The sequence below is a fragment of the Mastigoproctus giganteus genome, chromosome 1 (assembly GCF_048544385.1).
Source record: "Mastigoproctus giganteus isolate SK-2022 chromosome 1, ASM4854438v1, whole genome shotgun sequence".
Taxonomy (NCBI): Eukaryota; Metazoa; Arthropoda; class Arachnida; order Uropygi; family Thelyphonidae; genus Mastigoproctus; species Mastigoproctus giganteus.
In genome coordinates, this window is record NC_143575.1 from 107,348,588 (window position 1) to 107,374,998 (window position 26,411).

General features: G+C 38.8%; 1 protein-coding gene across 4 annotated transcripts in view; it reads left to right on the forward strand.

The window, feature by feature from the left end:
• Positions 1 to 26,411, forward strand: part of LOC150091083 (aldehyde dehydrogenase 1A1-like) — a 159,892-nt gene that overhangs the window by 79,078 nt on the left and 54,403 nt on the right. For all 4 annotated transcript variants that reach the window (XM_090374107.1, XM_090374090.1, XM_090374098.1 and 1 more), the window contains exons 8-9: positions 4,067 to 4,251; positions 22,579 to 22,901. In XM_090374107.1, coding sequence (XP_090230233.1) covers positions 4,067 to 4,251; positions 22,579 to 22,901 — 508 coding nt within the window. The remainder of the gene's footprint in view (positions 1 to 4,066; positions 4,252 to 22,578; positions 22,902 to 26,411) is intronic.

Consider the following 26,411-nt stretch of genomic DNA (forward strand, 5'->3'; position numbering starts at 1 on the left):
TTCTGCCTACACCAAAGCTCGCAACAATTGTAAAGCAGTTATTAATCAGTCCAAACTAGAGTTTGAACAGGCTAAGAGTAGAAAACTTGCTTCTTGCCCTAATGGTAGCCGAGCATTCTGGTCTCTTGCCAAAGCTGTTGGCCGCAACTCTTGCCCATCTCTGCTCCCACCTCTGTCCAAACCAGATGGTTCTGTTGTCACTTCAGCCAAGGATAAAGCTGACCTGCTATCATCCCATTTTTCTTCCAGCTCATGTATTAATGATCTTGGTAAAACACCTCCCACCATTCCCAACACGCTTCATTCAATGCCTCCTGTGGTCTTCCGTCAAAAGGATATCAGAAGGATTTTGATGAATCTTGATGCTAAGGAAGCTCCAGGTCCTGATGGTATTTCTCCACTTGTTCTCAAAACCTGTGCTCCTGAACTTACTCCCATTCTTTGCCGCCTTTTTCACTTTCTTATTCCAAAGGTGTTTTTCCTTCTGCTTGGAAATTTGCTCATATCCAGCCAGTTCCTAAAAAGGGTGACAAATCCCTCCCATCCAATTATCATCCCATTGCAATTACTTTTACTCTTTATAAGGTAATGGAGAAATCAATTAACCGGCCAACTCTTAAACTACCTAGAAACCTTCTGTCTGATCAACGATCGCCAGTATGGATTCCATCAGTGTCCATCCACTGGTGATATTCTGGCTTATGTCACCCATTTATGGACTAATTCAATGGAAAGGTTCGGTGAAACACAGGTAGTTGCTCTTGACATCTCAAAGACTTTTGATCGTGTTTGGCATAAAGGTCTTCTAAACAAGCTTTTATCTTATGGTTTGCCAACTGTTTTTAGTAATTGGTTATCCAGTTTTCTCTCTGATCGCTCACTGAGAGTGATGGTAGATGGCTCTCTGTCTTCTAACTTCTCCACTAATGCCGGTGTCCCCCAAGGTTCAGTTCTTTCCCCCACTCTTTTCCTCTTGTACATTAATGACCTTCTTCCATTAACTGGAAATCCTATCCATAGTTTTGCTGATGATAGCACATTGCATTCCACTTTCCATTTTGAGAAACCTTGTCCTGCTCAATCAGCTTCAACTTCTCGAAAATCTGCTACCTATTCCTTAAATGCCGATCTTCAGGTAATTCTCCAGTGGGGCAAAGACAACTTAGTTGATTTCAACTAAGTTGCTTCCTCTGCATCTAAAAAACTTTGTTTTCTCTTTCGCTCTCGGCGTTACTTTCCTTCCAAACAGCTGCTCACTCTGTTTAAATCGCAAATCCGCCCTGCTGTGGAATATTGTTCCAACATCTGGGGTGGTGCCCCCAAAACCTCTCTCAGGCTTTTTGATTCCATTCAGAAGAGGGCAGTTAGGTTAATTAATGATTCATCTCTAACAGATACTTCCATGGGCACTGTTCTTCTGAATTGGCTTCTATAATTCCTGCTCTCTCTTTCAAAACAGTCCGAACACGTGCCGCCACCAGCCAACATCCATTTACTGTCCAACTTCAAACCCACAGAACCAACTTTTCATCTTCCTCATTTATTCATTCAACTGCCGTTTTCTGGAACAACCTTCCTTCATATGTATTTCCTGAAAATTACAATCTACAGAAGTTCAAGTCCAATGTCAACAAATATCTTCTTTCGTCTTCGCAACCTTCAACCCAAGCACGGTACTAAGTACTATAGGTTCTAATACCTCTCGTGTTTGGGGTTCACATAAAAAAAAAAAAAAAAAGTCATGTTTATGAAAGCAAAGTCTCTTCCCGTTAACCCCCAAGAATAGTTATATCTTTAACAGCTGGAAAGTAGTAGATTGAGTAGATTTTTAGTAGATGCTGCATCAGTATATTATGACTACTTCTTCCTAGTAGTTTCTTTATCTGGAGATTCTTAATGCATGAAGGGTCACTTCCAATAATCAGATCAAGATTATTGCTTTATATCCCCAGTGGCTCACATCTGGTGAGTATGGGCTTGGTCTCTCTCTCTCTCTCTCTCTCTCTCTCTCTCTCTCTCTCTCTCTCAGGGTAACTCGGAAATTTATTTTAGCTGGTGCAGCATAAGCCTCAGGCTTCCTGGCACTATATGGCTAGTAATAATAATAATAATAATATTATTATTTTTGAAAGATGGAGTTGATGCTGCTGTCTGTTGTTGTCTATATGTAGTGAAAGCAGAAAATTAGTGGAAGTGTTCTGTCTAAATCTAATCCATATTATGGTTTGGTATATGTGTTAAATCATGTTGCAGAGGAGAGAAAAGGTATATTCACTGCTGTGAGTAATGGGATTTCATCATTCAATAAACTTTTCCTGTGCATGGAACAGTATAAAAATTCTTTGCCTGATGTTGCTCTGTCTTCCTTACACCTGTCAAAGCGGTGGAAGCATACCCCACCTCCCAAAAAAGCAAAGACCACTCCATCTGCAAAGAAGGTGATGTTTTCCATGTTTCTACTTCGTTCTGACTCTCTTCTGATTCTCTTCCCTTCTCTCTCTCTCTCTCTCTCTCTCGGGGTGGTGCAGGAATTTTTTTTTTGGCTGGTGCAGCATAAGCCTCAGGCTTCCTTGAACCACATGGCTAATAATAGTAATAATAATAATAAATAATAAAGTTCTGTCCAAATGAGCTGGTTAACTTGATGCTGCTCCATTTTATTATCAATTCTTCTATGGATTACAGAAGAGTTGAAGATTTTATCTATTGAAGATTGATAAAATAGAAGATTTTATTAATCCTGATGTTGATAAAATAGAAGATTTTATCAATCCTGATGTTGATAAAATAGAAGATTTTATCAATCCTGATGTTGATAAAATAGAAGATTTTATCAATCATAGAAGGATTGATAAAATGGAGCAACTTGAAGAGATAATTTTTCATATTGATATGAATGATTGGTAGATGACTTTCATCAACCGGTGAAATACCACCACTTTGCTTATTGGAGGCCTGAAGTGGTGAAACCCATGTTTAGTCTCTAGAGCAAAGTTTCCGGCATCCCCCTCTCCCCATACTTCTCCTTCAACCCATGCACAGTACTAAGTACTATAGGTTTTGATACCTTTCGTGTTTGGGGTTTTCGTAAAAAAAAAAAAAAAAAAAAAAAAAAGTTTGTATTGTGAATGCTCAGAGTGCAATATCAAAATCAAATGCATGCCAAACCGAGTTAATATTCATGCTTATTTTCCTGGTTAGCCAATGGTATTAAAATTTTTGAGGTTTATGATTCTTCTTTGCATGAATCTATAGTTCCTTCAAACCTATTCACTTCATCCTACAGTAAGAAACAGGCAAACATGGAAATAAAGTGCAAAAAAATGGAGGAGTTTATTCCCAACAAATCTGACTTCCTGATAGTGGCCATTTTGCAAGTATTTAGCATTAGCATTAGTTGAGGCATATGATGCAAGAAAGCAAGTTTATACAGCATCAGCCAAAAAAAAAAAAAAAAACAACCCTTCACATTTTGCCTATCTGGTCACTCCAAATGTTTGTGTAGCTCAGCCTTAAATTTATTTTTATTTAAACTATCAACTTCCACAACAACAGATGACCTAGTGCAGTCCTTCCTTCCTTCCTTCCTTCCTTTCTGATGTCTCCATTGCTATCATCATCATGCTTCAAATTTTGGTTGATCACATCATTGACTGAATGATTTGCTCTGCTTATAAACAAGTTCTGGTTGATCACATTCATTGACTGAATGATTTTCTCTGCTTATAAACAAGTTCTCTTTAACAAAAGGCACTACTGCACTTCTGACTACTTATAAAAAATTTATGTTATTGTAATGTTAACATGCAAGTTAATTTTATCTTTGTTAGAATACTTTATTTTTATTATAAAATATTTTAAATTTTGACATTTCAATGCATATTTAACTCCTTTTTTATGATCATAAATGTGTGCATCACTCTTGTTTTTTTTAAATTCATATAAACTATCTTTAGTTGTAATTATAGATTGTTCACAGCATTTCAGTACACTCCACTTTTATTGGATATTGATAGTATTTTTAAATTGCTTTATATGATAATTGCATTCCTTATTTAACTCCTAGTGGACCAGGCAGCAGTTTTAGCTCATGAATCAGTATTTGTAAACCAGGGTGAATGCTGTTGTGCTGCATCTCGAATATTTGTACAAGATGATATTTATGATGCATTTGTGCAAAAAAGCAGAGAAATAGCACTGAAAAGGGTAGTGGGTGATCCCTTTGAAGAAACAACTCGACAAGGTCCACAGGTATTTATTTTTGATAGAAGTATAATGAATTTGTAGTCAGTAAAAGAGAGAGAGTAAAACGCAGTTCTTTTAAAAATAACCTGATCCCATTTTATTTGCATTGTTGTGGATTTGTCTTATGTCTTAACATGCGACAAATATTTTAATATATAGATTATTTTTACAGTATTTGAATGATCATGTAAATAGCTTTCTATATGCACTGCTATGTACAATAAACCCTTTTATGTACAATTATCTATTAAATATTATTAAAATGTAATCAGTGTTAATTTTATATTAATTTAGGTAAGTAGTCCAACAACTATGGTAGATATACCACTATTACTACAGTTATTGTAGTAGTAACTGTTGTAGTAGTGGTATATCTCATAACTGTTTTATTGCAGCTGATATTCCAATTCAACGGTTAACATAGAGCTGTGCATTTTTTGTGACATATGGGCACGATCTTGGTGTGCATGTCACTGTCTGCATTATCCCAGCACCACAGTCAGCTATTAGATCTAAATCATGTAGGATTATTAATACTGATCTCTAATCTATAAAACAAAAGAAGAAAAAAATAATAATAAATCTCAGAGTGTCTTTTTACTCTTTTAATACTAAATAAATTTGGTTTATTCTACAGTTGGCCAAGGCTGGATGAGTTGATATATTCATTACAATTATTGTATTTTATTATTATTATTCATTATTGTACTTTATAAGTAGCTTTATAGTTCTAGTTATGCTCGTTATTTTTATTTTTAATTTAGATAGAGTTTTTGTAGTTTACTGCTTAATATAAGTAAAACCATTGTTTCATTTGAATTTTGCAGCCATTGTTTTCATATAAGTCATAGAGTGAGTGGTAGGGAATTCAAATTTTGAACTGTGGTAAATAGGTAGCTGTAATGTAAAACTACAAAGCGTAATACCAATCACTGCATTTAGGAATCTTTTGGTAGTGTAGTATTGATAATTAATTAATTAGTTAAATTTATTAATCTTATTAATTTTCATTGTAAATATCATGTCCCACACTAGAGCAGCAAAGCAACGAGCACAAAGTAGCAGAGTGCTGTGACTCGGGGGAGAACTGAGGGGGCTGATTCTCCAATGCATCACAGTCTAAAAAAATGTGCAGATTGTGAAATGTTTGCGGAACCCTTTTGAACAGGACATGATCTAGTAAAGGAGGATGTCTTTGTGTGTGTGTGTGCTAGGTGCAGAGAGTGTCAAGAAATTAGGTGCCAACTCAGTATTCTGATGGGTTCTTGTGAGAGTCTGAAGAGTTGGATAGATGCATTTGAAAGTTTTAAAATGGGGGACCCATCAAGCTCTCAGCTGCCCAACTCAATGCCAGAGCTCACTCTTGTGCATCAAGCAACACAGTGGCAATCTCCAAGGCAGAATGTGCTGGTCCCACAGGAGTTAGTTATTGTCGGTGACTCTATTGTTAGGGAGATGGATAATATATTGTATAAAAAGGATAGGTGGAATAGGAACAGGGTATGTTTTCTAGGGGCAAAAGTTGATGATGTAGAACAGATATCATCTTTTAAGGGCACAATGGGTGTTATTGTTGTACACATTGGCACAAATGACATTGAGTGTAGGAGATCTGCAGATTTACTTAACAAATACAGATCAATGCTGAAAAAAAGTCGTGAGTTAGGGTTAAATTTGAAAGGTGTCTGCAATTCTGCTCAGACATGATAGCAGGGAATATATGATGAGAGCCTTGTCAATTAATTCGGCTCTGGAGGGATTGTGCAAGGCTCATGGGGTAGAATTTTTCTCAGCATGGTCAGTGCTTGTTAACAGAAGAGACTGCTTCTACAGGGATGTGATACACTTAAAAAGAAGAGGTGCAAGAGTGTTTGCTGATGCTATCGAGACAGCGTTAGGTGGGTCGGAAGACTGCTAGTTTGGGGGGATTCACAGACTAAAAGGTTAATAGTAGCTGCAGGAAGAGGTGAAAGTGATCCTTGCACTGCTTCTATCAGAACGAGTGGCAGCCTGGATGGCGAAGTGCTGGGGGTTTTCAGGGACTGGTGGGAGTTATCATGAAACAAATAAATACGTGGGCTGTGTTAGGGTAACTAAGAATAAGAATAGGTGCATGTATACTTGCATGTACACCAATGCTAGAAGTATAGTAAATAAACTTGATGAATTTGAAGTGCTAGTCAATACATCAAAGGCAGATATTGTTGGGTATCAGAGACATGGTGTTACACCGTTAGAAGCAGTGCAGAATTGGAATTTGGGGAGTACAATGTGAACAGAAAGAATAGACAGGGAATAGAAGGGAGGGGGGATTATGCTGTTAATTAAGAAAAACAAAATCTAAGGAATGTGCATCTAGTTGACATAGATGGACAGTGCAATGTTGAGTCACTTTGGTGTGAGATAAGCACTGGGATAACAGAAGAGGAGAAAAAGCAGTATGTTCTGGAACTTAAGAACAAGTTTGAGCTTCTGCAGATGGCTGCTGAGGACCAAGATATCGACTAGGAATATTACAACTTTCTGAAAGTGATAAAGCCCAAGAAACCTATAGGTAAAAAGAAATTCAAGCGAGAAAAAATTAGTCAAGAAACACTTGTCGTGATGAACCGAAGACGACAAATGAAGAGCAAGATAAACACTGACAAGAAGAAAATTGAGTATACTGATTTATGCAAAGCTATTAGAAAGAGACTCAGAGAGGACATAAGAAGATTTAACACAAGAAAAGTAGAACAAGCATTAAGGGAAAACAAAGGACTTAAATCAGCAGCCATGAGCAGTAATACAGACATGTACTTATAAATAGCAGAGTAAGCATAATTCAACTAGCAGAAGGTTACTATAGAGAATTATACAAAGAGCGAGGGAATAATGCCAGAAGTGAGGAAGATGGATTGCAAATTAGTAACACATACGACATACCAATATCCTCCCTGATGAGGTAGAACATGCGTTGAAGAAAATGAAGAATTAGAAAACCCCAGGGAAAGACGAAGTTATTATAGAGTTGTTAAAATTGGGAGGAAGTGACATGGCACAAAAACTGGAAAGACTCTTCAAAAATGCATTAGAAAAGGTGTGATGTATAAGGAGTTGAATAATGCTGTAATAGTTTTGTTGCATAGTTTTGCTGCATAAGAAAGGAGATAAATCAGAAATTGGAAATTATAGACCAGTTAGCTTGTTATTAGCATTAGCATTAGTAGAGGCATTTGATGCAAGAAAGCAAGCTTATGCAGCATCAGCCAAAAAAAAAAAAAAAAAAAACCACTTCCACTTCACCCCTCTGTTCGTTCAAAATACCTGTCCAGCTGAGCCTTAAACTTATTTAGGCTATCAACTTCCACGACAAGGGATGGAAGTCTGTTCCACCAACCAACCACCCGCTGGCTAAAGGCAAATTTCCGCACGTCTATCCTACATCTGTCTTTCCTCAATTTGAATTTATGCCCTCTCAGGTGATTATTCTGAGCGAGAGGAAGAATCCCATCAGCATTGAGCATGCTCAAACCATTCAAGGCTTTATACACCTCTATCAGATCACCTCGCTGGTGCCTAGTCTCCAGACACTGTAATTTGCAAAACTTAAGCCTTTCTTCGTAAGAGCACCCCTTTGTTCCATTCACTAATCTTGTTGCCCTTCTCTGTACTTGTTCCAGCAGCTCTACATCCTTCTTGAAATGAGGCCTCCAGACCTATACACAGTACTCTAGGTGTGGCCTGACCATTGCCTTATACAAGGAAATAATCACCTCCTTATCCCTGCTAGAAAAATTCCTATATATCATTGACAATACACCATGAGCTACTCTTGCACCCGTCTGCACTGCTCAGAGAACTTCATATCTGCCTGCACACCCACCCCCAGGTCCCTTTCATTCTCTACCACTGTCAGTGTAGTACCACAGAGTTGATACGTTGCTCTGGGGTTGCTGTTTCCCATGTGTAGTACTTTACATTTGTCAATGTTAAACTTCATTTGCCACCTCTCAGCCCATCTGCTCAACCTTTCCAGATCCTGTTGCAGCAGCATAGTGTCAGTAGTGTCCTTGACAACCCTGCCTACCTTTGTATCGTCTGCAAACTTCGACATTAAGCTTGATATACCCTCATCAATATCATTTATGAATACAGAAAACAATAATGGACCCAACACTGAGCCCTGAGGGACTCCACTAATAACATTAGTCCACGACGAGCAGTGTCCATTGATTACCACCCTCTGTCTTCTCCCCCTCAGCCACCCCTTTATCCACAGCAGCAATTTGCCTCCAATGCCACACTGCTCCAATTTGTGCAGCAGTCTTCCATGTGCAACAGTATCAAAAGCCTTTCTAAGATCCAAGTATATAATATCAAAGTTATTCCCTGCATCCAGTTCCTTTGTGACTGCATCATAGTATCCAATCAAATTGGTCAGGCAAGACTTCCCCTTGACAAAACCATGCTGTGTCCGAGCTATAGCTGAAGTCTTGTCTAAATGATCCTGCAGTGCTTCTTTAACCAGTGCCTCCATTAATTTTCCTGGAATTGAAGTTAAACTCACAGGTCTATAATTACTTGTGTCAGCCTTTGATCCTCCTTTGTGAATTGGGGTGACATTTGCACATCTCCAGTCTGTGGGTACCTCCCCTGAGTCCAAGGAAGCTCTCATAATTATGGCTAAGGGTTTGCTTGCTTCCTTTGCTGCCTCCTTTAATATAACTGGATAGATCCCATCCACCCCGGGTGCCTTTCTTGTGTTTATCTTCAACAATTTCTCCTCCGCTTTACTCTGAGTTATTACAAGATTCTCTAGCTTACTGCTAGAGTTGAATACACCTCTGGCTTTCCCCTCGCTAAATAACTCCTCATGTGTGAATGTCGATGCAAAATATTCATTTAGTTTGTTAGCTACCTGAGCAGGATCATCAACAGTTGACCCATCGATATCAAGTGGACCAATCTGATTCATCCCCTTCCTTCTAGAGTTTACATAAGTAAAGAACTCTTTGCTGTTTTTCTTTGCATCCCTTGCCAAAGATTTCTCGTAATCTGCCTTCGCCTGCCTAACCTGACTGTTGATGATCCTGGTCAGATAGCAAACACACTGAATGAGTATTTTGCATCTACATTCACACATGAGGAATTATTAAGGTTTGAAAATGGCAGAAGGTTATCAAATTGTATCAGGATACTTAATGATTTTGTAATAACTGAAAGCAAAGTGGAGGAGAAATTGTTGAAGTTAAACGTAAGAAAAGCACCTGGGGTGGATGGGATCTATCCAGTTATATTAAAGGAGGTGGCAAAGCAACTAAGCAAACCCTTAGCCATAATTATGAGAGCGTCCTTGGACTCAGGGGAGGTTCCCACGGACTGGAGATGTGCAAATGTATCCCCAATTCACAAAGGGGGATCGAAGGGTGACACAAGTAATTACAGACCAGTTAGTTTAACTTCTGTTCCGGGTAAAAAAATGGAGTCACTGGTTAAAGATGCATTGCAGGATCATCTAGACAAGACTGCAGCAATAATTCAGACACAGCATGGGTTTGTTAAGGGAAAGTCTTGTCTGACAAATTTGATAGGATATTATGATGTGGTTACAAAGGAACTGGATGCAAAAAATAATTTTGATATCATATATTTGGATTTCAGGAAAGCTTTTGACACTGTTGCGCATGGAAGACTATTGTACAAATTGGAGCAGAATGGTATTAAGGGTAAGTTGCTACAATGGATAAAAGGATGGTTAAGTGGGAGAAGACAGAGGGTGGTAATCAATGGGTGCTGCTCTTCTTGGACTAATGTTATTAATGGAGTCCCACAGGGTTCGGTGTTGGGTCCACTGTTGTTTTGTTTATTTATCAGTGATATTGATGATGGTATATTAGGCTTAATGTCGAAGTTTGCAGATGATACAAAGGTTGGCAGGGTTGTTAATGACAGTAATGGCAGTGTGCTACTGCAAGAGGATCTAGATAATTTGGGCAGATGGGCTAAGAAGTGGCAACTGAAGTTTAACCTTGACAAATGCAAAGTACTGCATATGGGTAGAAGTAACCCCAGAGAAACATACCAACGTACACTTAAGGTGGTAGAAAATAAAAAAGACCTGGGTGTAATTGTGCAGTCAGATATGAAGTTTTCTGAGCAATGCAGACAGGCTGCCAGGGCAGATCATGGGGTTTTGTCAATGATATATAGGAATTTTGCTAGCAGGGAAAAGGAGGTGATTATCCCTCTGTATAAGGCAATGGTCAGGCCACGCCTTGAGTACTCCGTACAGGTCTGGAGGCCTCATTTTAGGAAGGATATAGATTTACTTGAGCGTGTACAGAGAAGTGCAACAAGATTGGTGAGGGGAATGAAGGGATCCTCTTACCAAGAGAGGCTTAACTTCTGCAAATTGCAGTGGCTGGAGACTAGGCACCTGCACGGTGATCTGATTGAGGTATATAAGGCCTTGAATGGGTTGAGCACGCTGAATTCTGATGGGATCCTTCCACTTGTTCAGATTACAAACCTAAGGGGGCATAAATTCAAATTAAGAAAAGGCAGATGTAGATTATATGTGTGGAAATTTGCCTTTAGCCAGCGGGTGGTTAATTGCTGGAACAAACTTCCATCTGTCATTGTGGAAGTTGATAGGTTGAATAAATTTAAGGAGGAACTGGACAGGCATTTGGAGGGAATGGTGTGATTTTTTTTTTTTTTGTGTGATGCTGCATAAGCTCATACACTTGCTTTCTTGCATCAAATGCCACTGCTACTACTACTACTACTACTACAAGTTGTTCACAAGGGTCATTACTAACAGATTAGAAAGAATACTTGATGAGAATCAACTGAAAGAGCAAGCTGGCTTTAGGACAGGATTCTCAACTATGGATCACCTTCACATACTGTCACAGCTAATGGAGAAAGCAAATGAATATAAAACACCATTATGCCTGGCATTTGTGGATTATGAAAAGGCGTTTGACTCCATACAGAATAAGGCAATGTTTCGGGCACTGGAAACACAAGGCATAGATACCCCATATATTATGATTTTGAAGAAAATATATGAGAATGCTACCTCCTTTATTAGACTAGACAAAGACAGTAGCAAATTTAAAATTGAGAAAGAAGTTCAACAAGGAGACACAATATCTCCAAAGTTGTTTATTGCTACCCTTGAGGAAGCTTTCAAAAGATTAGATTGGTCGCAGAAAGGAGTCAATGTGAATGGAGAGTACCTAAACCATTTACGATTTGCAGATGACATTGTGGTCATAATCCACAATCCCAAAGAATTAGAGGAAAATCTTAATCAGTTATGCAGAGTTAGTAAGGATTTTGGACTAAAGATGAATATGGCTAAAACAAAAGTAATGATGAACAAGTATGCTATAGAAAGGGATATAATGATTGAAGGAGCAGTAATTGAAAAGGTGGAGTCATATACTTATCTGGGAAAAGTCATCAGCTGTAATAATGATAAATGGCTGGAAGTCAAGAGAAGAATAAATTTTGGATGGATATCATTCAGGAAATAGTCACATATTGAGGAGCAATATTCCAATTTGTCTGAAATGTAAAATAATGAACCAATGTATACTCCCCACCATGACTTATGGAAGTGAAACTTGGGCACTCACCAAAAGAATGGAAGAGAAGCTGAGAACTACACAGCGAAGAATGGAACAAATTATATTGGGAATCAGACTGTTAGATAAGAAGAGAAACATGTGGATTAGGCAGCAAACTCAAGTAAAGGACATTCTTATAAAAACTAAAGAACTAAAATGGTCTTGAGCAGGACACATAGCTCGAATACATGATAACAGATGGATGAAGAGAATAACAGAATGGTACCCGAGAGGAGCTAGAAGAAAACCTGGAAGACAACAACGAGATGGACAGATGAAATTCATGAGTTTGTGGGTAGTAAATTAATGGCCATTGCACAAAACAGAAGGAACTGGAAAGCTGCTGGAGAGGCCTTCACCCTGCAGTGGATTTAAAATGGCTGATGATGAAGCTGTTTGTTGTTTGGTTTTTAAGAGCATTAGCAACTAAGGCCATTTTGCTCCGGGGATATGCGGTGGTCATTTCCTGACCCTTCCACATCCTCCGTATTTGGTGGTCACAGGCACGAAACCTGGTCTAATCAAGAAACGTGTGCTATGCACTGCTGCTCCTGCCCACCTGGCTACGAAGGCGCCAATGATCAAGCACTGGGAAAGCAAAAATGAAAATAGGAGTGTGTTATAGGCTTAATGACTCTAATGGGCACAACGAACAATTGTACAGAGAAATAGAATGGGCCAGTAAATCAGATTTGTTATAATGGGGGATTTTAACTTCCCAGATATTGACTGGAACTTGTGGGTTGGTCACTTGCACACTAGCAAGACTTTTGTGGATTTATTGGATTATTGTTTTCTGCAGCTGCATATTCGAGAGGGAACCAGAGAGGGTAATACTCTTGATCTGTTTATCAGCAGTGATTATTTATGTGTAAAAATCTGAAGATAAAGCAACTGCTGGGTAGCAGTGATCACAGTGTACTGATGTGGGAAGATATTATTACAATCAGGAGTAAAGGGAAGGGTTTTTGCTTCCTTAATAGTGACTGCGGTGATTTCAAATAGTTTTCAAATTCTGTACGGTAGGACCAACTGATGACATCACCAACAGCAAATTCTAAGTGGGAAGCATTAAAGGAACTAATCATGGAAACTACTACGATTTTCATACCGATTAAGAATTATTGTTCAAGGTTTAGACCTAAATGGATGTTAGATGAACTAATGAGACTTGTGGCAGAGAAGTAAAATGCATAGGATGCATATAAATTAAATTATCAGGTGACACAGAAGCCTATGGCAGATCTAAGCTTGTCTTTAATCAAGTCACAAAGGGGGTTAGGCAAGTGAAGGCAGATTGCGAGAAATATTTGGCAAAGGATGCTAAGAAGAACAGCAAGGACTTATTTACTTACATTTATTTATTTACTTACTTACTTATCTATTTACAACTCTAGAAGGAAGGGGATGAATCAGATATCAATGGTTCAACTGTTGATGATCCTGCTCAGATAGCTGATAATCTGAATGTGTATTTTCCATCTACATTTACATGAGGAGTTATTAAGGGTGGAAAATGCCAGAAGTTTATCAAACTGTAACAGGGTGCTTAATGCTTTTGTAATAACTGAGAGCAAAGTGGAGGAGAAATTGTTGAAGTTAAACATCAGAGAGGCGCCTGGGGTGGATGGGATCTATCCAGTTATATTAAAGGAGGTGACAAAGGATGTAAGCAAACCCTTAGCCATAATTATGTGAGCATCCTTGGACTCAGGGGAAGTCCCCACTGACTGGAGATGTGCAATTGTATCTTCAATTCACGAAGGGGGATTTAGGGTGACAGAGTAATTACAGACCAGTTAGTTTAAATTCTGTTCCAGGAAAAATAATGGAGTCACTGGTTAAATCACTATACAGGAAGCAATGCAGGGTCATCTAGATAACACTGCAATAATAATTCAGACACAGCATGGGTTTGTTAAAGGAAAGTCTTGTCTGACAAATTAGATTGGATACTGTGATGTGGTTACAAAGGAACTGGAGGCAAAATATAATTTTGATATCATATACTTCGATTTCAGGAAATCTTTAGACACTGTCACGCATGGAAGACTACTGTACAGATTGGAGCAGTATAGTATTAAGGGTAAGTTGCTACAATGGATAAAAGGGTGGTTGAGTGGGAGAAGACAGAGAGTGGTAATCAATGGACCCTGCTCTTCATGGACTAATGTTTTTAGTGGAGTACCCCAGGGTTCGGTGTTGGGCCCACTGTTGTTTTGTATATTTATCAATGATATTGATGAAGGTATATCAGGCTTAATGTCGAAGTTTTCAAATGATACAACGGTTGGCAGGATTGTTAATAACAGTAATGGCAGTGTGCTACTGCAACAGGATCTAGAAAATTTGGGCAGTTGGGGTGAGAAGTGGCAACTGAAGTTTTATATTGAAAAATGCAAAGTACTGCATATGGGTAGAAGTAACCCCTAGAGAAACGTACCTACTGTGTCGTACTCCACTTAGGGTGGTAGAAAATAAAAAAGATCTGGGAGTAATTGTGCAGTCAGATATGAAGTTTTCTGAGCAGTGCAGACAGGCTGACAGAGCAGGTCATGGGATATTGTCAATGATATACAGGAATTTTGCTAGTAGGGAAAAGGAGGTGATTATCCCTTTGTATAAGGCAATGGTCAGGCCACACCTTGAGTACTGTATACAGGTTTGGATGCCTGATTTTAGGAAGGATGTAGAGTTGCTTGAGCCTGTACAGAGAAGGGCAACAAGATTGGTGAGGGGGAACAAAGGGTCCTCTTACCAAGAAAGGCTTAAATTCTGCAAATTCTAGTGGCTGGATACTAGTACATCTGCACTTCTCAGAATACTTCATATCTGACTGTACAATTACCCCTAGGTCTCTTTCATTCTCCATTACCCTGAGTGTAGTACCACATAGTTGATATGTCACTCTGGGGTTGTTGCTCCATATATGCAGTATTTTACATTTATCAATGTTAAACTTCAGTTGCCACCTCTCAGCCCATCTGCTCAATTTTTCTAGATCCTGTTGCAGTAGTGAACTGTCATTAGTGTCATTAAGAACCATGTCAACCTTCATATCATCTGCAAATTTGTACATTAAACCTGATATATCTTCATCAATATCATTAATAAATACAGAAAATCCAATAGAGAGACATCCATGTTGATTAAAAACAAATGGTTATGTCTTAAAACATAAAAAATTGTATTTCCAAAAACATAAAAAATTGCATGACAATACCCTATGAGCTACTCTTGCAGCCCATCTGCACTGCTCAGAGAACTTCATATCTGCCTGCACAACCACCCCCAGTTCCCTTTCATTCTCTACCACTGTCAGTGTAGTACCACAGAGTTGGTATGTTGCTCTGGAGTTGCTGTTTCCCATATGTAGTACTTTACATTTGTTTGTTGTTTAACATTTGTTTAACAAATGAAGTTTAACATTTGTCAATGTTAAACTTCATTTGCCACCTCTCAGCCCATCTGCTCAACCTTTCCAGATCCTGTTGCAGCAGCATAGTGTCAGTAGTGTCCTTGACAACCCTGCCAACCTTCGTATCATCTGCAAACTTGGACATTAAGCTTGATATACTATCATCAATATCATTTATAAATACTGAAAACAATAATGGACCCAATACTGAACCCTGAGGGACTCCACTAATAATATTAGTCCATGATGAGCAGTGTCCATTGATTACCACTCTCTGTCTTCTCCCCCTTAACAACCCCTTTATCCATAGCAGCAATTTGCCTCCAATGCCACACTGCTCCAATTTGTGCAGCAGTCTTCCATGTGCAACAGTATCAAAAGCCTTTCTAAGATCCAAGTATATAATATCAAAGTTATTCCCTGCATCCAGTTCTTTTGTGACTGCATCATAGTATCCAATCAAATGGGTCAGACAAGACTTCCCCTTAACAAAACCATGCTGTGTCCGAACTATAACTGAATTCTTGTCTAGATGATCCTGCAGTGCTTCTTTAACCAGTGCCTCCATTAATTTTCCGGGAACAGAAGTTAAACTCACAGGTCTATAATTACTTGTGTCAGCCTTTGATCCTCCTTTGTGAATTGGGGTCACATTTGCACATCTCCAGTCTATGGGTACCTCCCCTGAGTCCAAGGAATCTCTCATAATTATGGCTAAGGGTTTGCTCACTTCCTTTGCTGCCTCCTTTAATATAACTGGATAGATCCCATCCACCCCAGGTGCCTTTCTTGTGTTTATCTTCAACAATTTCTCCTCCACTTTACTCTCAGTTATTACAAGATTATCTAGCTTACTGCCACAGTTGAATACACCTCTGGCATTCCCCTCACTGAATAACTCCTCATGTGTGAATGTCGATGCAAAATATTCAGTTAGTTTGTTAGCTACCTGAGCAGGATCATCAACAGTTGGCCCATCGATATCAAGTGGACCAATCTGATTCATCCCCTTCCTTCTAGAGTTTGTATAAGTAAAGAACTCTTTGCTGTTTTTCTTTGCATCCCTTGCCAAAGATTTCTCGTAAGCTGCCTTCGCCTGCCTAACCTCCTTTGTAACTTGGTTACAGATCAACTTGTATCTATCATAGGCTTCTGTGTCACGTGTTAATTTGTATGTATCCCATGCATTTTTCTTCTCTGCCATATGTCTCATTAGTTCATCTGACATCCATTTAGGCCTAAACCTTGAACAATATTTCTTAGTTGGTATGTAAAGCCTAGTAGCTTCCACGATAAGTTCTTTGAATGCTTCCTATTTTGAATTTGCTGTTGGTAACATCATCAGTTGGTCCCACTGTATAGAATTTAAATACTGTCTCAGTCCATCGTAGTCGCCTTTACGAAAGCAATAACCCTTCCCTTTACCCCTAATGGTAGTTACCTCTTTGAGTAAATCCCACTTCAGCACACTGTGATCACTGCCACCTAGTGGTTCATTTATCAGCAGATTCTTAATGCATGAAGAATCACTACTGATAATCAAATCAAGAGTATTACTCCCTCTAGTTGCCTCCCGAACATGCTGATGTAGAAAACAGTTATCCAATAAATCCACAAAAGCCTTGCTAGTGTATGAGTGACCAGTCCCCAAATTCTAATGACACTTTCAAATTCAACCCTAATTCACGGCTTTTTTTCAACAGTGACCTGTACTTGTTAAGTAATTCCGCCGGTCTCCTACTCTTAATATCATTAGTGCCAACGTGTACAACTATATCACCTTTTGTGCCCTTAAAAGATGATATCCGCTCTACAACGTAATCATCCTTTGCCCCTGGCAGACATACCCTGGTCCTGTTCCACCTATCCTTTTTACAAAGCATGTTTCCCATTTCCCTGACAATAGAGTCACCAACAACTACTAGTTCCTTTGGGACCAGCGCATTCTGCCTCGGGGGGCTGCCGCTGTGTTGCGCGATAACCAAGTGCAAGCTGTGGCATTGGTGTGGGCAGCTGAGAGCTTGATGGGCCCCTCACTTTTAATCCTTCGAGGGCATCCACCATGTCCTTCAAGCTCTCACATAGGCCCATAACAACGCTGCGTTGTCACCTGATCTCTTACACTCCTTGCATCGCGCACACACAAAGACATCCCCCATGGCAGTATCGTGTCCCGTACCCGACTGCTCCACAAACATCAAGCAAGTAGTGCATTTTAATAGGCTGTGATTCAGAGGGCAACTGCCCCCCTCAGTTCTCCCCTGAGCCACAGCACTCCCATTAGCTTGAGCCTTTTGCTTTGCTGCTCTGGTCTGAGTCATGATTTCGATTTAATTTCAATAAAATTTCAATTTCAGTACAAAATTAAAACCCTAAACTTGTATCCCAATACAGTTATAACGCTATATCTATGTTTCAGTATCGAGTGTTATCTACGAAATTCCTTTATATAACTTCCGTATCAAGTTAAGTATTAATTTTTTTTACTAATTATTTATGTTATGTAACCTAAGTCGTTATATGTATAGTTAAAAGTACAATTTAATTGACAATGAAGTTCAGTGAAGTATTGTCAATGATATATAGGAATTTTTCTAGCAGGGATAAGGAGGTGATTATTCCCTTGTATAAGGCAATGGTCAGGCCACACTTAGAGTACTGTATACAGGTCTGGAGGCCTCATTTCAAGAAGGATGTAGAGCTGCTGGAATAGGTACAGAGAAGGGCAACAAGATTAGTGAATGGAACAAAGGGGTGCTCTTACAAAGAAAGGCTTAAGTTTTGCAAATTACAGTGTCTGGAGACTAGGCACCAGCGAGGTGATCTGATAGAGGTGTATAAAGCCTTGAATGGTTTGAGCATGCTCAATGCTGATGGGATTCTTCCTCTTGCTCAGAATAATCACCTGAGAAGGCATAAATTCAAATTGAGGAAAGACAGATGTAGGATAGACGTGCGGAAATTTGCCTTTAGCCAGCAGGTGGTTGGTTGGTGGAACAGACTTCCATCCCTTGTCATGGAAGTTGATAGCCTAAATAAGTTTAAGGCTCAGCTGGACAGGTATTTTGAACGAACAGAGGGGTGAAGTGGAAGTGGTTATTTTTTATTTATTTATTTTATTATTTATTATTATTATATTTTTTTTTTGGCTGATGCTGCATAAGCTTGCTTTCTTGCATCAAATGCCTCTACTAATGCTAATGCTAATGTCCTTAAAAAACAAATCTGTTTATACTCGGGATGATCACGTAAGGTTAGAGAAGCTTGCAAGATATGAGAACACTTCAATTTATTTAGTAGGCATGTGGGCTTGAAACCCTGCTACTCAGGCTTGTGTGCTGTTGGACCTGACTGCTTGGCAGAAGTGGTCTACAATCCCTCCCCCCCCATCTTATTTGCAGTTGTCATGGCCAATAAACAATTACAGTGGATTTTGGTTATTTGGGCCACTGGTTAATTGGGGCAGCCGTTTATTTGGGCAAATCTTAAAAAACAGAAACCAATAGAGAAAATAGCCAGGGTTTACTTTGCTTAATTGGGACAGCATGCCATCCTACTGAATTTGTGATAATACCGACAGCTGGAATTCTGTGGGTTATTATGGTGAAATGTGTTTACACTTCCATGAAATCTTCAATCATATAAAAAAATTAATTTTCAGATCTTCTCTTCATTCCTATTTTTAAAGCTTTGTAACTCATTACTCCGTTCTCACTTGCACGTATCGTATTACTTGCAATTTGTGTGTGTCGTGTTCTTTGTTATTGATTGCTTATCTTTTTACTGTTTTAAATTTTAACCCCCACCCACAAATGTCAGTAAACAGAAATGTCAACTAATTCGTATGTACATATTACAGTACGTATTAATTATTCCGATTATCACGTATATTCTTCCGATTTTCACGTATCATTTAATTTTTTAATTGGTATGGTAATAAAAGGTAAATTTGTGCTTAATATATCTTTGCTTTTATAGCCTGTGGATAATATTCCTCCTATTTTTGCTAATTAGAATCGCTGTTTAATAGAATTAAAATTCAATTCACAAACGTGATCACAATGACCGCCGCTTACTGCACGTCGTATAGTGAATGGTACTTTACTATGGTGACTCTATCGTAACGTGATTTGATTGTACAATGAACCAATTGTAAAGGGGGGGATACATTGTATTTTTAACTATTTACGCGAAACTTCGGATAATTGGGGCAGCCGCTTAATCAGGCCAAAATGCACTAGTCTCGATGTGTCCCAAATAACCGGAATGGACTGTATTTTGAATACACAAGTAAATTAAACTGTATTAATAACTGATGAATACAGTTTTACAAAAATTTATTCTTGCAGAAATTTACAGAATAGTCATAACTTACGAATACAGATTTACCAAAATTTATTCTTAATTTATGAATACAGTTTAAGAATAAAAAAATTGTATCCTGACTGCAGAAAAAAATGTACTTCTGTCAGTTCTGAATAAAAAAATTTATTCATTAGTTTACGAATAAGAAATTTACTTGAATAATACTAAGTGAATAATTATTATTCTTAACAAATAATTTTTATTTTGAATAACAAATTATCTTTTTTTTGCAAATAAAATAAGCAGTTTTTATTCTCATCCATTATTCGTTGTTTTGAATAAGTTTTTCACTGGTTATAAAACTGGGTACAATTACTCATTTAACAATGGATATAATCATCAACCATAGTTTGTGGTCATGTGGATCTTGGTCAACTTCAATATGTGTACTGTTGTATTTACAAGTTGACTATACTCAGAGGCTGACCGGGCTAGCCAGGTGGGTAAAGTGCCTGCCTGACAACCCATAGGTCACGTCTTCGAATCCCGCCTCGGGCTTGGATCAGAGCGCCAACCAATGCGCCAACAACTAAAAAAAAAAAAAAAAAAAAAACTATTCAGAGATGCAAAATGTTCCCTTGTTCTCTTTACACTCCAACATGACCACAGATTAGAAATTTTTATAACTAGTCGTTTGATAAGAACATTATCATTAACTTTATTTTCTGGTGTCATGAATTCACATCACAGTCAGCTTAAATGTGTCTACCATTAATTTACCATTGTTGAACACACAGTATACATACACACAACTTACAACTCCATGGTTAGAATAGATTAAGAAACATGGTACAGCTTGACTAACAGCTTTGTCATTAGTTGCGACAACAGTGCCTTACCCTAGTTAATCTGGTAAATTTCTAACCACATCTTATATATTGGTGGCACAAGAGCATATTACCAAAAATTTAGTTTCAATAGCAGTTTATGCACGGACTGAACTTGCTATGCATGTACACATTACTAGTTATGGATGTTAAATAATTATAACGGAAAATGTTAGAATTATTTAACATATCTAAATCTTAGCTAAATAATTAGCTAATCGTTTTCCTGGTTGGTGTGAGTTGATTACAATGGAATCTCTTACTAAAATATTTCTATGAAACATGGTTTAACTTTCTTAAAACCTATATGTCTGTTGAGCTTTTATCAGTATGCATTTTTCCCATGTATTGTTCATAACAGATGAACAAGTCGCAAGTGATACAGGTGATGTGAGTTTTCCTTTACAATTTTTTTTTCTCACATTTGTGCATATCCCTTTATAAACCAGCCCATGATTACTTGGTTGAAAGCTTCCTGTTCAGCTTCTAGCTTTACTTGTTTTTTATTTTTTGATACATTATTTTATTCCTTTGATCACTTGTGAGAGAGAGTGTATCTCACAACAACCTTAGTTTTTTTTTTTTCCAAAAATGGGAATTTACTTTAATTTTTTTTCCAGTTTAATTTCTGTTATTTGTTAAAGCTATTGCTAATTATTACTGGGTACTTAAAGCATTAGTTAAATGCATTTACCTTTCAGTTGTTCAGATTGCCAGATACACCGATAAGCCAAAACATTATGACCAGCAAGTCATTATGCAAATCGAAGCAACCGAAGGTGAACTACAGTGCGTGTGTTAGTTGTCTGATGGCACCCGGGGTTTCCAACCATCTCTGCACTGCGGTGCGTGTGCGGATCAGGACATGGTATAAGAAACACCTGATACTGAGCTCCATTTATCAGTGTTACTCTTGTTCTTCAGATGGGAAAGGCAGCAGACTTAAGTGAGTTTGACAAAGGCCAAATTGTAATAGTCAGAAGAATGGGTCAGAGCATATCCAATGTGGCACGGCTGGTGGGGTGCTCACTTTCAGCCATGGTTAGTACCTACCGAAAGTGGTCCGAGGAGGGGCAAACCCAAGAACCGCCGGTGAGGTGTTGGGCGACCATGGCTCATCGATGCTCGAGTGAGCGAAGGCTCTCTCGGATGGTACATGGCAACAGAAGGGCGACTGTGGCACAACTCATTGGTAATTAGAATGCTGGTGACGGGAGTAATGTGTCACAACACATAGTACATCGAAACCTGCTGAAAATGGGGATGCGTAGCCACAGACTGCTCGAAGTGCCCATGCTAACCATGGTTCACAGGTGGCAGCACCTACAATGGGCACATGAGCATCGAAACCGGACCTTGCATGATTGGAAGAAGGTCGCCTGGTCCGATGAATCACGTTTTCTGTTGCACCATGTGGACGGCCAAGCATGTGTGCTTCATTTACCTAGGAAAGTGATGCCGCCTGGATTCACCATGGGAAAAAAACAAGGCGGTGTCATGCTTTGCATGATGTTCTACTGGGATACCCTAAGTCTGGTCATCCATGTGCCAGGCACTGTGACATCTACCACCTATCTAATCATTGCTGACCAGGTACACACTTTCATGGCAATGGTCTTTCCCCCTCTGGCAGTGCCGTCTTTCAGCAGGATAATGTGCCATGCCAGACCACCTGGATTGTTTGAGTCTGGTTCGCAGAACATGAGGAAGACTTCCAGGTATTGCCCTGGCCTTCAAATTCCCCCAGACATCAATACCATCAAGCATCTGTGGTTTGTGATGGAACAGCAACTCCAATCTGCAGCGTCTCAACCACGGACTTTACAGGAGTTAAAGGATCTGCTGGTTATGTGTTGGTACCAGATAACACAAGACACATTTAGAAATCTTGTAGCATTCATGCCTCACTGGGTACGAGCTGTTTTGACTGCATGTGGAGGACCAACATCATATTAGGTAGTGGTCATGTTTTGGCTCTTCGGTGTATTTTGTATAATAGCATGTATTGCCTTATATTTTGTAAAGTGTAGTGTAAAATAAAACTTTTTACTTATGAGCTTCATATTGTGGAAATTGTAAATTTACCAATCGTATATATTTACAGGTAGATATTGATCAGTTCAAAAAAATTCTGGAGCTTATTGAATCAGGGAAGAAAGAAGGAGCAAAATTAGAATGTGGAGGCAGTCGCCATGGAGATGTGGGATACTTTATCGAGCCTACAGTATTTTCAGATGTCACTGATGAGATGAGAATTGCAAGAGAAGAAATTTTTGGGCCAGTTCAGCAGATAATGAAATTCAAAACCCTGGAAGAGGCACTAGAGAGAGCCAACAATACAAATTATGGCTTGGCAGCTGGAGTAATCACCAACAACATAGAAACAGCTTTAACTTTTGCCCAGGGAGTTAGAGCTGGTTCTGTATGGTAAGCATTGTTTTAAGTAATAGGGTATGAAAAGTTATGAGGTCTGATCAAAAGGTTCTAAGACTGTTTATTACAAAAGAAGCAGCAAAGATAGAAGTCCAAGACAACAAGTAAGTACTGGGATAGGGTCATCACATCACTCGTTTGAGCTAATTCTTACTCTACCAAACGAGTAATGAATGTGTGTTGAAGTTCAGATATAACTGTAATGACTGAAATAATAAATCAACTGTAATGACGAGGCTAGTGGGAGTCAGACGTGTTCAAAGCAGCTAAGTGGATTTTCTTATTTATTGATTTGAAATTATTGTTTTTCTAAAACTTTTGATTTAAATTTAGTAGTATAGCATTATTTTGTGATTTTCTGATTAATCTGGTGTATTTATTCTTTAATCGGCCTTGTAATTGCATAAAATTATCGGTAAGGGTATCAAATCCACGTATTACAAGTTGCAGCTCCGCTGAACGAGAAGATTTTTAGCCATATTTAGCTGCTTTATTGACCAATTGTTACATCAAATTATTTTCTATAAGCAGCTTATAGACCTAGTCAGGATCCTTAGTTTATTCTGAATTGAGACAGTGAGATTTGGAAGTTAATTAATACTTAAGTGTCCGTAGATTTACCATTTGTAACTTGCCGCCATTTTTATACGATACAATGTTATATCCCGAACTAGATAGCGTAAGCTTAGTATAGTATAGTATATAATATAATATTGTCGATTAATCAGTAAAATCTATTAATCTTGTTAAACTACATTGTCAATTAAATTGTACCTTTAACTAAATACATATAAAGACTTAGATTTCAAACGTAACATAATTAATTAATACATAACTTGATATGGAAGTTATATAAATGGAACTCATAGATAATACTCGATACTGAAAAATATATATAGCATTATAACTGTGTTGGGATACAAGTTTAGGGTTATAATTTTGTACTGAAATTGAAATTTTATTGAAATTAAATAGAAATCATGACTCAGACCAGAGCAGCAAAGCAAAATGCTCAAGCTAATGGGAGTGCTGTGGCTCAGGGGAGAACTGAGGGGAGCAGTTGCCCTCTGAATCACAGCCTTTTAAAATGCACTGCTTGCATGATGTTTGTGGAGCAATCGGGTATGGAACATATTGCCATGGGGGATGTCTTTGTGCGTGTGTGATATAAGGAGTGTAAGGAAATCAGGCAACAACTCAGCGTTGTTATGGGTCTATATGAGAGCTTGAAGGATAGGGTGGATGCCCTCGAAGGATCTAAATTGAGGGCCCATCAAGCTCTCAGCTGCCCACACCAATGCCAGAGCTTGCACTTGGTCATCACGCAGCACAGCGGCAACCCCCAAGGCAGAATGCGCTGGTGCCACAAGAACTAGTAGTTGTTGGTGATTCTATTGTCAGGGAAACAGGGAACATGCTATGTAAAAAGAATAGGTGGAACAGGACCAGTGTATGTCTGCCAGGGGCAAAGGTTGATGACATTGTAGAGCGGATTTCATCTTTTAAGGGCACAAAAGGTGATATAGTTGTACACGTTGGCACTAATGATATTAAGAGTAGGAGACCGGCAGAATTACTTAACAAGTACAGGTCACTGTTGAAAAAAAGCTGTCAATTAGGGTTGAATTTGAAAGTGTCTGCAATTCTGCCAAGCACGATAGGAGGGAGTACATGATGAGAGCCTTGTCAATCAATTCGGCCCTGGAAACATTGTGCAGGGCTCAAGGGGTAGAATTTTTTTCAGTCTGGTCTGTACTTGTTAACAGGAGAGACTGCTTCTACAGGGATGGGATACACTTAAATAGAAAGGGTGCAAGAATATTTGCTGATGCTATCAAGGCAGTGTTAGGTGGGTGGGAAAACTGTAGGCTTGGGGGGATACAAGGGCTAATAGATTAACAGTAGCCACTGGCAGAGGTGAAAGTGATTCTTGCACTGCTTCTATTGGAATGAGCAGCAGCATGGAAAACAAGATGCAGGATATTTCAGAGACTGCTGGGAGTCTTTGCGGTACAAGTAAACACATGGGCTGTGTTAGGGTAGCTAAGAATAGGAACAGGTGCATGTATACTTGCATGTACACCAATGCTAGGAGTTTGGTAAATAAATTTGATGAATCTGAGGTATTGCTCAAAGCATCAAAGGCGGATATTGTTGGGATATCAGAGACGTGGTGTCACACAAATATAAGGAATGTAGAACTGGAATTTGGGGAGTGCATTGTGTACAGAAAGGATAGACAGGATAGGAAGGGAGGAGGGGTTATGCTATTAGTTAAGAAACACATAAAATCCAAGGAAGTGAAGTCAGTAGACATCGCTGCACAGTGCAGTGTCGAGTCAGTTTGGTGTGACATAAGCATTGGGAGTTCAAAATTTAGAGTAGGAGTGTGCTATAGGCCTAATGACTCTGATGAGTATAATAAGAAACTGTACAGGGAAATAGAATGGGCCAGTAAGAGAGTCTTATAATCTGGGATTTTAATTTCCCAGATATTGACTGGAATTTGTGGGTTGGTCACTCACACACTAGCAAGGCTTTGTGGATTTATTGGATGATTGTTTTCTACAGCAGCATGTTCGGGAGGCAACTAGAGGGAGTAATACTCTTGATCTGATTATCAGTAGTGATTCTTCGTGCATTAAGAATCTGCAGATATAGGAACCACTAGGTGGCAGTGATCACAGTGTGTTGAAGTGGGATTTACTCAAAGAGGTAACTACCATTAAGGGTAAATAAAGGGAAGGGTTTTTGCTTTCGTAAAGGCAACTGCGATGGTCTGAGATAGTATTTAAATTCTATACAGTGGGACCAACTGATGATGTTACCAACAGCAAATTCAAAATGGTAAGCATTCAAAGAACTTATCTTGGAAGCTACTAGGCTTTACATACCAACTAAGGAATATTGTTCAAGGTTTAGGCCTAAATGGATGTCAGATGAACTAATGAGACATATGGCAGAGAAGAAAAATGCATGGGATACTTATAATTAACAGAAGCCTATGATAGATATAAGCTGGTCTGTAACCAAGTTACAAAGGAGGTTAGGCAGGAGAAGGCAGATTAAGAGAAATCTTTGGCAAAGGATGCAAAGAAAAACAGCAAAGAGTTCTTTACTTATGTAAACTCTAGAAGGAAGGGGATGAATCAGATTGGTCCACTTGATATCGATGGTTCACCTGTTGATGATCCTGCTCAGGTAGCTAACAAACTAAATGAATATTTTGCATCTACATTCACACATGAGAAGTTATTCAGCGTGGGGAATGCCAGAGGTGTATTCAACTCTGGCAGTAAGCTAGATAATCTTGTAATAACTGAGAGTAAAGTGGAGGAGAAATTGTTGAAGATAAACACAAGAAAGGCACCTGGGGTGCATGGGATCTATTCAGTTATATTAAAGGAGGCAGCAAAGGAAGTAAGCAAACTCTTAGCCATAATTATGAGAGCTTCCTTGGATCAGGGGAGGACCCATAGACTGGAGATGTGCAAAAGTGACCCC